Source organism: Jaculus jaculus, chromosome 12, assembly GCF_020740685.1.
Source record: "Jaculus jaculus isolate mJacJac1 chromosome 12, mJacJac1.mat.Y.cur, whole genome shotgun sequence".
Taxonomy (NCBI): domain Eukaryota; kingdom Metazoa; phylum Chordata; class Mammalia; order Rodentia; family Dipodidae; genus Jaculus; species Jaculus jaculus.
Genome location: NC_059113.1, coordinates 69,034,059 through 69,048,190, shown reverse-complemented (window position 1 = coordinate 69,048,190; position 14,132 = coordinate 69,034,059). Strand labels below are relative to the sequence as shown.

At 39.5% G+C, this 14,132-nt stretch overlaps 1 protein-coding gene across 3 annotated transcripts in view; it reads right to left on the bottom strand.

Annotated features, from left to right (window-relative positions):
* Spata5 (spermatogenesis associated 5) overlaps positions 1 to 14,132 on the bottom strand; it is a 257,900-nt gene that overhangs the window by 140,046 nt on the left and 103,722 nt on the right. For all 3 annotated transcript variants that reach the window (XM_004667022.2, XM_045131630.1, XM_004667023.2), the window contains one exon: positions 7,980 to 8,106. In XM_004667022.2, the coding sequence (XP_004667079.1) occupies positions 7,980 to 8,106 (127 nt within the window). The remainder of the gene's footprint in view (positions 1 to 7,979; positions 8,107 to 14,132) is intronic.

The following is a 14,132-nucleotide window of genomic DNA, read 5'->3' as shown; positions in this document are numbered from 1 at the left end:
TTGAAGTGCCAGTTAATATACAGCTATACAGTCAGCTACAGAATCTATTATAGCAACTATTCATCTGTGTAATGTAAAAACTCAATTAGTAAATAAATGGGTATAACTGTGTTCCAGTGAAACCACAAACACATACAGCATGGTAGTTTTCCCATTTCTATTTTATTAATATCTGGCTGATTCACTTACATGTGCTTTTAAAATTTCCTGGGCATATAAAGGAAATTTATCATTTACTTGCTAATGTTTTCTTTATTACCTTTAAGTATCAAATAAACGAAGCATAGAAATACAGCACCCCCTCATAGGCAATTTCATTTTCCCTCTAACATCCTTTCTTCCAGGCAGGCAGAGTGAAGAAGGAAAGGAAGAAGATAAAAAAGAAGGAAGGAAAGAGGAAGATGAGGTGGTAGAGGTAGGAAAGCAAAAGGGAGGGACGATTTATTTCATATTACCTTATAATAATACTAACAGTAATACATAACATACAAATACACAAAGCAAACAAAGTAACTAATGTTATTGTATGATTTCTCTGGCAGGTTTATAAAATTTCTGTAATTGCCAGACATACAACGTTCTTTTAAGAACTCCTACAGCATTAAAAACTCAATCTACTTTTGCACAGAATGCCAGGTAGTATGGTTTGAAAGCAAAGTCCCCATTACAGATGAACTTTTTTTTTAAAATTTTTATTTATTTATTTATTTGAGAGAGACACACACAGAAAATCAGATAGAGAGAGAGAGAGAGAGAATGGGCGCGCCAGGGCTTCCAGCCTCTGCAAACGAACTCCAGACGCGTGGGCCCCCTTGTGCATCTGGCTAACGTGGGACCTGGGGAACCGAGCCTCGAACCGGGGTCCTTAGGCTTCACAGGCAAGCGCTTAAATGCTAAGCCATCTCTCCAGCCCACAGATGTACTTTTGGACAGAATAAGATAGTGATAATATAAGGTCTCAGCAAATGGGTTGTATCAAAAACTACCAAAGACTCAGAAAAGAGCAGAGCTAGTATTTTCATTTTCAATTTAAGACTTTTTTCAAGTGTTTGCATACAGGTCAAGACTACTGAGGTGTAACTGACAATTACAAAATTTGCACTTTGTATCTTCCAAGTCGGAAGGATCTTACACACACACACGCACGCGTGAGTGCGCGCGCACACACACACACACACACACACACACAGAGGGAGGGAGGGAGGGAGGGAGGGAGTCTGATAATTATCCCCATAACCTAGACATGGGAAATTTATATCATGCCATCAATGCACTTTGTGGTAAATTCTCTGACTCCTAGATCTTATAGTTTATTTATTATTATTTTTTTTCAAGGTAGGATCTCACTCTAGCCCAGGCTGACCTAGAATTCACTATGGAGTCTCAGGGTGGCCTCGAACAAACAGCGATCCTCCTACCTCTGCCTCCCAAGTGATGGGATTAAAGGTGTGTGCCACCACGCCTGGCTCCTAGATTTTATTTTTGACGCTATAGTCCCAACTCTTGCACAGTAGAATATAAATGAAAGCAGTCAGAGCTGGGGTGACAGCTCGGTAGCTAAGAACACTTGCATGCAGAGCCTAACAGCCAGAGTTCAATTCCCCAGCATCCACATGAAGCCAGATGCTTTGAGTACAGGTCTCCATCTACCCCAGGATGACCTGGAATTCACTATGGGTGAATTCACTTAGGGTGGTCTCAAACACACAACAATCCTATCTCTGGCCTCTCAAAGCATGTGCCATCACACCAAGATACATTTCTCTCTCTCTCTTTTTTTTTTGTTAAAGAGAAAACATGTGTACACCGCTGGACTAATCTGGGCACAATTCACTGAATCAAGGAATACGATGGTATTGTGGAAAACACATGGAAAGTGCTTATATTTGACTAAATTCAATTAACTCTCAGGTAAGTCACACAACATACAGCTTACTGCACAGTATACAACAAATGACTACCTACTTGTTCAACCTTCCTTTTCCCAATGCTCCCAGCTCTATCTACTAGCTTCAAGTTACATAAATCTACTCTTAAACTTAAGTTGCTGACACAATGAACACACCATGCACAAATACCAGTTGTTGCTAAAAGTAGAGCTACTTCCATTCATTTAATGCTCTTACTTGGGCAGCTTTGAAAACCAGTAGAGCCTGTACTCAAAGCATTTCAGGTAAATATAACCACCTTGTATCAAAATAGATTATCTGCCATAAAAATCTTCTTTCAGGGAAAAACGTTTTGTATATATGTATATGTGCAAGAACAGATTAATGGGGCAAAAAGATCTAAGTGAGGAAGAGATTTAGTACAGTAAAGATGGAGGGAGGCTAATCAAAATCTAAGTGGATATAAATAAGTCATATGGAAGCCTACTTTTTTGGACAATGGAACACTCAGGAGCTGTAGATAGTTACCAGAAAATTTTCAGTGTCAGGGGTGGTATACCTTCCAGTGACTTGTTGACCAGGGAGGTGCCTGATGCTCCCAAAACATTACAGGCCATTGTCAAGGCTCTTGGTTTCCCACCAGAAATAGATGGTAAGACCCTACTGCTGAAGACTCACATACTTGGGCTGCAAGGCCACTGAGATATCTTGCTGTAACTGAGCTGATAACCTCCTCCATGTAAACCAGCTGACAGAAAGCTGGAAGAAACCATTCTGCATGCAGTTCAATGGGAGAAAGAGAAATCACCAGTGAAGATACTCAACAGTGGACACTACAAGCCTTGTATCTGGCCAGCCAGGCCAAATGAGCCAACAGATGCAATAGTGGCACGTCTGATGTGGTGGAAACCAACTGCCTTCTAACTGGACTGGAGGCCCGATCCACAGGAGGGAATACATCCCTGACACTGAAAACCTAAAACAGAGGTAGTCATGAGCCCTAAGGGTGTAATGTCTGTTGCGGTCTGGCTAAATATATACACACACTATGTTTATCAAACTATCCAGTAAGCACTTCTCTTAATGTTCATACCTATACATTAATGTTACTCTCACTATTGGTTGAGAACCTTCACTCTTCAGATGGTAGTGACCTTGGGATGACTTCAGAAGGCATCAAGGTGCTGGAAAGAAGTGACAGCAGAGCTCAGCAATGCAGCATCTCTATCACACTTTCCAAGGCTCAGGGTCTATTGCAGAAGAGGTGGCAGAAAGAATGTAAGAGCCAAAGGAAGGGTAGGACTCCATACAACGTGCTTCCTCCAGACACAAAATGGCCTGGATATCCATGACCGCACAATGCCTGACACTACCTATACAAGACCATCATAATAACAGGATCATGACATCAAAACAAGAGAGAGACTGATTGAGAAGGGGAGGGGGTAGGATGGATAATCAAGTTTCAAAGGGGAAAGTGGGGGGGGGGGGCATTAACATGGGATATTGTTTACAAGCATGGAAGCTGTAAATAAAAAAAAATAAAGGGGGCTGGAGAGATGGCTTAGTGATTAAGGCACTTGCCTGAAAAGCCAAAGGACCAAGGTTCTATTCCCCAGTACCCACATAAGCCAGATGGTGCAGAAGGTGGCGCATGTGTCTGGAATTCATTTGCAATAGCTACAGGTCCTGATGTGCCCATTCTCTCTCTCCATCAGTCTCTCTCTCTCTCAAATAAAATAAAAGAAAAATGTTTTGCAAGATGAATTTTCTAAATCTGCTGATACATACATTACTAAAATAGGGCAGATAAAGTTGAGACCATTTGTAGTTTATGATTACCATACATTGTAATATATCTATTTCACATTCAATTGTACATATTATAAAGGAACAGTTTTCTTTCATTACATACCTACTTTTGACACACCACACACTCCATCCACACAGTGAATACCACAGACAACAAATGTGCTTTCTTGCTGTTAAATACTCTCTATACACCTTAAAAAATATTACCAAATCAACCCTTTTACTAACTTTTAAAATGTTCAACAAATTGCTTTGGTTCTTGGCTAATCTCAACATTAGCCCAAATATGGGAGTCTCAGAATTTTTTTTATAATAAAAAATGTTACTCAACTTTAGAAGGGATTCAACTTAAAAAAAAATGCAACTGGATGCTGTTGATCTAAATCAAACTTCTTTTTACATTTGTAGTACTTTTGAAAAGTTAACACATTTCAATTACAATCTAAATATTATAGAGTCACTAGACATCTGTGAAAGGAAAAAAGACACAGCTCAACAAGGATTCCATTTTCAGTGCAAAGCATTTTCAAAAGTCAAAGTGCTCCTTATTGTTAACCAAGGCTTTTGGCACATACACAACTACCCAAGGATAATTTTGGCTTTTGGTTGCCTTTTCTGAAAATTTCAAGGTCAAAAAGAAAAGTCACTTCTGATTCCTGAATACTACTGGCTTTCTCCACAATCTATACACCACAAAGGAACTACACTTCATCAGTGACTCACTTTCTCCAAACTGTTTAAAGAAAGGAATTTATACTCCCATAGTTGACCCATTTCCTCCAACCAGGCCTCACCTTACACATCTCTATCATCTCCAAATAGTCTATTCAAATATTTTATCTATGAATGTATCAAACCATTCATTGGAAAAATCTTTGCAGACACATCGGGTAGTGTATCTTACTAATTTTCTATGTTTGTCAATTTAATCAAGATGCAATCAACACTGCCCATCACAAAGTATGGTGGTTTGAATGTAAATTTCCCCCACAGCCTCAGGTATTTGTGATTAAGCTTCCTCCTTAGTTGGTAGCAGAAGGAGCCTGCTGGAGGAGGTGTGTAAGGAAGTGGGTGGATCTGGAGTCCAACCCTAAAGTATGACAAGAGCTAGTTTGAAATCTGGTTTATTTTCTTTCACTATTCTATGTGAACCAGTTCCCTCCACAATGATGAAGCTTCCCCTACAAACTGTAGCCTAAAATAAATCCTTTCCTTTCATAAACTGCTTCTGGTCAGGTAAGTTTTCTCTCAGCAATGAAAAGGTAACTACAACAGGTTGCTTTATTAGGCTATAAGCGGAATTCTAAAACTGCCTCAGGATTCCAGTCGCCTAATAGACAGATACCTTCAACCATTTACCCAAATATTAACTTAACACGGGTGCTAAAATGAATCATCTCTATGAATGTAATTGAGGCCCTGAATTATTGGATACTTTTTGGTTGACAGACATGACTTGATCAGAGGAATCTTTATAAAAAACTTAGGAGGAGGCAGACAGACAAAGTGTGTATGGGCGTGCCAGGGACTCCAGCCACTGTAGAGAAACTCTGGAAGTATGCACCACTCAGTGTTAACTGGCATTATGTGTGTATTGAGATGTCAAACCCAGGCCATCAGGCCTGTAAGTAAGTAAGTAAATAAGCTGAGCCATCTCTCCAGGATAAAATGATGACTATTTTTTTTTAGAGAAAGAGAAAGAGAGAGAAAGAGAGAGAGAGAGGGGGGGGAGGAGGGAGAGGGAGAGGGAGAAAGAGAAAAAAAGAGAAAGAGAAAGAGAAAGAGAAAGAGAAAGAGAAAGAGAAAAAGAACTGGCGCACCAGGGTCTCAGCCATTGAAATCGAATTCAAGATGCTTGTACCACCAACTGGACATGTGTAACCTTGCTCTAGCCTCACCTTTGGGTCTGGCTTACATGGGATCTGTAGAGTCAAACATGGACACTTAGGCTTCACAGGCAAGTGCCTTAAGCGCTAAGCCAACTCTCCAGTTCTGTTGTTTGTTTTTCAAGTTGGGTTTCACTGTAGCCCAGGCTGACCTAGAATTTACTATGAAGACTCAGGCTAACCTTGAACGCACAGTGATCCTATCTCTGCCTCTTGAGAGCTGGGATTAAAGACATGCACAGCCATGCCTGGCAACATACTTTTTATACTGGGGTGGCAGTGGGGGAAGGGGGTGATTCTTCTCTGTTGTCCTTAAAGGTAAAAGAGGTTACATTGGAAGGAACATGAGTAGTCATAGAAACTGAGTGACTCCTGATAGATAGTAGTAGAGAAATTTAGCAGTCCTAATCTCTATAAGGACGTGAATTTGGCCACAACTGTGTGAACCTCTGATGAGAACATAGGTCAGATAGCACTGTGTTTCAGCCTTTAGTCAGACTGAATGTGCAAACCATTCATTCATGATACACACTTCATGAGCACATGCATGCACATGAACACACACACACGCAGCAATGTCATACACCTGTCTGTGATGGTTCATGACCCAAGAATCTTCATGTAAGTACTAATCAGGCCAGTCATTTAGTTTGATTCAGAATACAGAGAAGCTTCATTGAAATTCCAAAACCACACTCCAAAAAATATAAGTAACATTGAGGGTATTAAATCTCCAGAAACCAAAAAAGGCTAATATGAATAAGAGCAGTCCTTGAAGAAAACAAAAACAAGAAAAGAAAGAAGAGCCAGGCATGGTGGTACACACCTGTAATCCCAGCACTCAGGAGGCAGACATAGGAGGATTGCTATGAGTTCGAGGCCACCATGAGACTCCACAGTGAATTCCAGGTCAGCCAGGGCTAGAGTGAGACACTACCTTGAAAAACCAAAAAAAGAAAAAAGAAACAAGAAAAGAAAACCCGCAGAAGTTATCAGCAGCAGGGGTAACCAGAAAACCACCACCATAACAATATAATCTTCTTACAGATAAAACAAAGTCATTCTAGATTCATAACCATTATTTGTATGAGGCAATGAAATAGTACTTAAGGGTTCTATTACCACTTTCTACAGTCCTGTTAAAATGTATACTGTCCTTTGTAGAAATATGGGAGATGCTTAGCACTGACACAGATCATATAATCATATAAAACACAACTAGCATCATAAAGGAAAATTAAGTTCTCTTACCTGTATTTAGCTATGGAGTCTACCGTGTAGCTAAATATCTAAGTGAAGTAAAGCACTCTTCCTACAAAAAGTCTCCCTGTGTATCTTCAAAAAGATCTTTTAAAAAATCAAGTTTCTGGGCTGGAGAGATGGTTTAGCAGATAAGGCGTCCGCATGGAAAGCCAGAGGATCCCAGTTCAACTCCCTAGGACTGACATAAAGGAAGGTGCATAAGGTGGCACATGTGTGTGGGGTTCATTTGAAGTGGCTAGAAGCCCTGGTACACCCACCCCCTCTCTGTGCCTCCCTCTTTGTCTCTCCCTCTCTCTCAAATAAATAAATTAAAAATATATTTTTAAAAATCATGTTTCTAAAAATTCTAAATATGTGTCTTGAAAAAGCCCACATGTAAAGCACTAATCTGAAGAGGAGGGGGAAGATTTGTTTCTTTCCCTCTCTTTGAAATAAATAACTTTTAAAAGTAAATAAAATTTAAAAGTAAGCAAAGATGTGAATTAATATGCTAAAAATCACTTAAGAATAATGAAATAAATGAACAAACCAAACATTCAAGTCTTGTATTTTCTAAAGAAACACACTAAAAGTTTCACATAACAGTGATGCTCAAAACCTACAAAACCAGTTTCATATATGCAGAGCCACGAGTTTTTCTTTGTTCCTTTATTTTCCTTCAGCTTAAAAACCCTTTGTAAGGCAGTTCCCTGGGTAGCCCTGAACCAACCAGTTATTCCCTCCCTAGCTCTTAAGAACAACTGAGGAGTATGCTAGGAGTGCAGCACTCTGAGAAAGGAAGGGACTGGCTACAAAAGCTCAAGCGTTGCTCATCCTCATTTAGCAGATGTCCTCTGACAATGATTCCAGTTGCCACAGAGAAGTGAACCTATGACATGATCTTTCTAGGGACACACATAATTTCATGAATGTTGGGAGGGCTGATTTCTGTTATCCCTTGCTACCTACAGAAAGCAATGAACCTGCTGCATGCAGCCATTACACAGTGAACCCACTTCACATCCTCTAATATCCTCACAGAAAAAATTTATCAGAAAGAGATTTCACAAAAAACAACTAACAACAACAGAAATGGATAAAATCCAGTTCTTGTGTTATAAGGCACCACACACAACACCTTCCTTCTTACCTTGTCTATCCTATCTGGGCGGTTAGTAGCTGCCAAAACTGTCACATCCTTGAGCTGTTCAATCCCATCCATTTCCGTTAAGAGCTGAGCCAAAACACGGTCTGCTACATTCCCAGCACCTGAAGAACTGATATTTTGAAAATAATTTTAAAAGTCTGCTTACCTGCCCCCTTATAGTACCTCCATTTTAAAAAGGTTTGTTATTCAACAAGAAAAATTTACCTGAAAGTACATGTTTGACAGTTCAGGTATTTAATTATTATATCAAAAGACTACATTCAAATAATTTCTATCATCAAGCATGTTGATTTTCTCTCAAATACAAAAATGACAAATGACAACTGAGTATCAGGACCAAGAAGCAAGGTGTATGCTATTGATATTCCTACTAGTTCACAGACATAATTTAGTCAATATTTACATCTGGCATGGCAAATATATTGACTGGGATGGGCAATAAAAAATATAGTAAGATATACAGTCATTCCTCACATGAAGGTCAAATATCTATGTGGAAAAAAACCCTTCTAAATGACAAAACTCTAGTATCACACTATCAAGACTACCTTATATTAATTCTTATCAGTAATATCATAGATTTTATAATAATCTATTCAGAATTTTGAATTATCTAATTTTTGTGGACAATTACTGGATGAAAGAGCACTGTGAAAACACTGAACATAAAACTTAGATGTACCTAAAGGGAGGGGGAAGGGTGTAAGAGAAATACCCTACTCTTTTGTCTTAGTACCTGTGACAGTAACAGCACGCCACCATAATCATCTTGTGATTCTGAATGACAACATTCAGAATGACTTCAACTATAAGTACAGTCTAGGTCACAGAATTTGACGGACCCACAAACAGAATTCTCTAACCCACACTGGTTAAGCGGACATGAAGTTGCTGTATTAATGACAATGCCAACTTTTAACTTTAAGCAGTTCTTTCAAGTTGTCAAAGAGTAGGTGGAAAGCCCCAAAGAACTAATCTCTATAAGGTAGCTACTGTTCAGATACAAAATTCCATTCTCTGATAACACCTAAAAGTAAACTTAGAACTTTTTAAACAAATGGACTCCATATCATTTAATAACATCTTTTATAATATGACCTTTCCACATGAGATTCTAACTGTTAAACAGTAATGCCCTACAATTTCATAATTACTATTAGAAAAAATAACTACAAATGAAAAGAAATAAAACTAAAGGTTTTGTTATCACTGTTTTTGTTCTGAGACACGGTCATGATACTTCTTTCGTGGATCATCATAATCATGTTCTAAGCAAGTTTAAAGTAGCCAAGCTGGGTGCCGTGGAACATGCCTTTAACCCTACCACTCAGGAGGCAGAGACAGGAGGATCACCATGAGTAAGAGGCAACCCTGAAATGACATGGTGAATTCCAGGTCAGCCTGAGCTAGAGTGAGACCCTACCTCAAAATAAATATATAAATAAACATAAATAAATAAAGTAGCCAAAAATGTTGATAAGGGTATGTATTTAAAATGCATTTCTGACACCGTATGTGAAGGAACATTTGCATGAACACAAGGGAGCACATCTTTAATGTGCTCTGTACCATACGCTTAAGTATTAATTTACTAATCCCTGTAACAGAGCTATGAGGTAGATATCACTTGAAGGGAAATGATACAAGCAAGCTAGCAAGCAAACACACACACACACACACACACACATGCACATGGGGCCAGGTGTGGTGGCTCACACTTTACAGCACTAGGGAGGCATAGGAAAGAGAAGTGCAAAAAATTCAAGACCAGTCTGGTCTACACAGTGAGTTCCAGGCCAGGTGTTACAGCAAACCAAATGCACTGAATCTTGAAAATTACAGCAAAGGTGCTTGACTGCAAAATCAAAGGACCCAGGTTTGATTCCTCAGGACCCACATAAGCCAGATGCACAGGTGAGGCATTTGTCTATAGTTTGCATGCAGTGGCTAGATGCCCTGGTACACCCATTCATTCTCTCTCTCTGTTCCTTCCCCATTTTCTGCCTCTTTCTCACTCTCAAATAAATAAATAAATTCTCACAAAATTAAATATGCCAGGTATGGTGGCACACACCTTTAATCCCAGCACTCAGAATGCAGAGGTAGGAAGATCCCTATGAGTTTGAAGCCACCATAAGATTATATTACAGGCCTGGCGTGGTGGCGCACTCCTTTAATCCCAGCACTTGGGAGGCAGAGGTAGGTGGATCACAGTGAGTTTGAGGCCATCCTGAGACTACATAGTGAGTTCCAGGTCAGCCTGGACTAGAGTGAGACCCCACCTCTAAAAAACAAAAACAAAAGCAAACAAAAAAAAGATTATATTACAGAATGAATGCCAGGTCATCCTGGGCTATAGTTAGACCCTACCTCAAAACAAACAAACAAACAAACAAACAAACAAACAAACAAACAAACAAACAAGCCAGGTCCTCAGGAGGCAGAAGTAGGAGGATCACCAGTGAGTTTGAGGCCACCCTGAGACTACATAGTGAATTCCAGGTCAGCCTGAGCTAGATTGAGACCCTACCTCGAAGCCCCACCCCCCAAATAAATAAATAAATAAATCCAAAATGGGATCCAGCATAATCCTGGCATAAAGGAAGTGTCAATAGATCACAGCTATAAGCATTACCTTTATTAAAATGATTATCATCACTGACAATATATAAGCAATTTCTTAAAAGTTATCGTAAGGAATTAATCTGGCCCATAAAAACTGATGGCATAAGGATGGAGCTCAAAGGAAGTATTTAGCTACCAGGCACAAATCACTAGGTTTGATCCCCAACAGCAACTCCCACCCCACAAAAACAAAAAATGAGCACTAATGTGATGTAAGAATTTCAGAACCAAGAAATGGAACAGGATTTAATTAATAATATCAGTTCCTTATAGTCTTATAAAAATGGTAAAAAGAGCAAATTTTATTTACATTCTGCCATAAAAGCCAACAATCTGCTACTAAGGACTGTTCCTGTAAAATCCACGAATAGAAATATACTAGCAGAGCTTGAAAGATGGCCTAGCAGTTAAGGTACTACCTTATGAAGACTAAGGACCCATATTCAACACTTCAGATCTCATGTAAGCCAGAAGCACAAAGGTGAGGCAAGTGCAAGGTCGCACATGCCCACTAGGTAAGCGCAAGTGTCTGAGTGTCTGGCGTTTGAATGCAGTGGATGAGGCCCTGGTGCACCAATTTTCTCTCTCAGATAAAAAAAAAATGAATTAAAGGGCTGGAGAGATGGCTTAGTAGTTAAGCATTTGCCTGTGAAGCCTCCCAGTTCGAGGCTCTATTTCCCAGGACCCATGTTAGCCAGATGCACAAGGTGGCGCACATGTCTGGAGTTCGTTTGCAGTGACTGGAAGCCCTGGCACATCCATTCCCTCTCTCTGTCTGCTTCTTTCTTCTCTGTCTGTCACTCTCAAATAAATAAATAAATAAAAATTAACAAAAAAATAATTAAAAAATACTAGCAATAGACTAGTTGCTATGAAAGCATTAGTGTTGTTATGTACATATTAGTTTAAACTGTTTAATTGCTGCTCAACTGTAATAATACCTTGCCTCCTTCTGAGTCATCAAGGAATAATGTAGTGTAAATAACTTACATATCCAATTAAAGGTACTACCATTTTCATGTATGTTTGTAATTTGAAATGTTTTTTTTAAAAAACGAAATCCTTCTAAAACATATAAAAATATTTTCATTAACACACCATGAGATTTCTTTTCACATACAGAAATATTTGACTCAGAAAAAAAAAAGGAACAAAATTTATACTGCTTTGGTTTTTAAGATCTATACCAAAAGTTCTCTTGATGTGTTTTATCTGTTATCTATTCATTTAGTTATGTGTTTCCCAAGTGAATTTATGTGCTTTGTTGAGGAATGGAGAAAGAATTCTACACAGCATTTGTCTATGACTTCAATACATGCCTACAACAAAATAAAAAGCCTCTATTACATTCGCCTACAACAAATATAAGTGTAACAAAATGGTCCTCTGGAAAGAATAACATAAGGACCTTTCTACAAAATTAATTAACATTTACACATGGATGGGAACAGTCTTTTTCAAGATGTTCTTTTGCTAGTCTAAAAGGAAATATCTCATTTTTCGTGCTATCCCCTAATTAACATCCTTACTACAAAGAGTATTATTTTTCTATTCTTAGCACAATGTTCAGACTCATTTTTCATTTCACAATTTCTCAGTACTTCATTCTTTCTGTAAAGCTTACAAGTGCTTCTTTACCAGAAGTTAATGATAACTTAGTAAACAGAAATGCATTATAAAATTCTCTAAGATAGACTGGGTTTAATTTTAAAAGAAAATCTCTTCCCTAATAACACAAAACCCATCGCAAAAGCACCAGTGGCCATGCTTTCAGCTTTCTCTGACCTTCTGTTCCCTCACATCTAATTACTACATCTAGATGCCATCTAGATGGTCACTGTGCTGGGTACCTAAGATAAATACACAGTAGTTCTCTTCGGGATCTTATATTGTCATCTAACAACAACAGAGTCACTTTAAGTAAGGTATGCATATAGAGTCTTCCATTTTTTAACTTTTATGATTCTGTTATTGCTCTGAAGTACCTAAAGTAAAATGACTTCTTATCTTTAATGAACATAAGCATATCCAAAAGTTGTTTGTGACATTTCTTGTAACTTTTAAACCAATAGAAACATCAAACTTACCAAATTTGCTATTTGTTGTGGGAGGAAACAGAGGTTTAATGTTCTTTTCATTCCTGTTACCCATAATGCCTTTAATCTTTACTTTCCCAAGTCATTGAGAACTAATCAAAGAACAGACATAGTAAACATAATTTATTGGCTGAGAAATAATCTTGACTGACCTTCAAAGTATCAGTAGGAAACAAAAATGATAGTTCTGAGATGCTAGGAAATACAAACCAACTCTTAAGAAAAACCTTAAATATAAGTATTTAGACTTCTAGGCAAGATGGCGACCGCATAGTTGCGCTGCAAATCCCAGGGGGGAAAAGGACAAGACATTGAGGGTACACTGGGGCTTATAGGGGAGAGCAATCTCCAAAAAATTGTCAGTGAGAGGGCATGGGGCGGGGGGGGGGGGATAGGGAATCACGGACCGCCTTGCAGGTGGGTAGCCCACCCCTACCCCCAAATAGCCACCATGTCTGCCGCGGCACATGCACTAATCGATCCCTGCTTGTGGAGCTTAAGACTGCTCTGCACATTCACCCATTTTCTGCTCCAGGTACCGAGCATGCAGGGACTTCTGGCACCAGGGAATCCCTGATTCCCACAGGAGTGGGTAGCTCACCGCTCCCCGTATCCACAACGCAGCAGCACACATATCGATCCCTGCATGTGGAAGTTTACACTGCACAGCCCAGTTGCTCACATACTGCTCTTGCTGCTGCACGCTCAGAGCCCAGTCCCACAGCAACTGCCACACAAGCTCAGACTGTGTCTCTCGCTTGCGCTAGTTCAGGAGCCATCCCCTACCTGTCTGCTGGGCCAGCCATCCGCCATTGTCCCGTGTTGGGAGAGCGCACACTGCTTCCAGGTCCCAGTGTTCCCAGCCAGAGTTTAGGCTCCTTCAGTGCTTGGTACCTCAGTGTCCCTCCTACCTCGAACAAAGGCAGCTTTAGCGCATTACCTTTTGAGAATTCAGGCAACTTGAGCGCCCATGCCAGGCAGTAGAGAGGCAGCTTTGGCAAGTGAGAGCCAAAACTCAGGCTGCCTGGCAACTGCCCCACAGTGCCTGAGATTCCCATTGCACTTGAGATCAGGCTGATCCACCCACCTACATGCCCATACACTGTCATGGGCAGATGACAGTGCAAAAGAAATAATATGAAAAATCGAATGCAAGAAAACCCAGGTAGATCACCAAGTCCTACAATGAATACATTCTAACCAAAACATAGAAGAGTCATTAAGATAAGAACATCAAATTGAAGCTATAAACAATGCAACCCTGATGAACGTACTGGTAGAACTTGCAGGAAAGCAACAAAGGACCAATAATTGGGTGGATGCTGCCATCACTCAACTAGAACTAATATATAAGAAACTGAAAGGAGTTCAAAGAGAGTTAATAGATTTGAGGGAGAGTGAAAAAAAGAGAAGA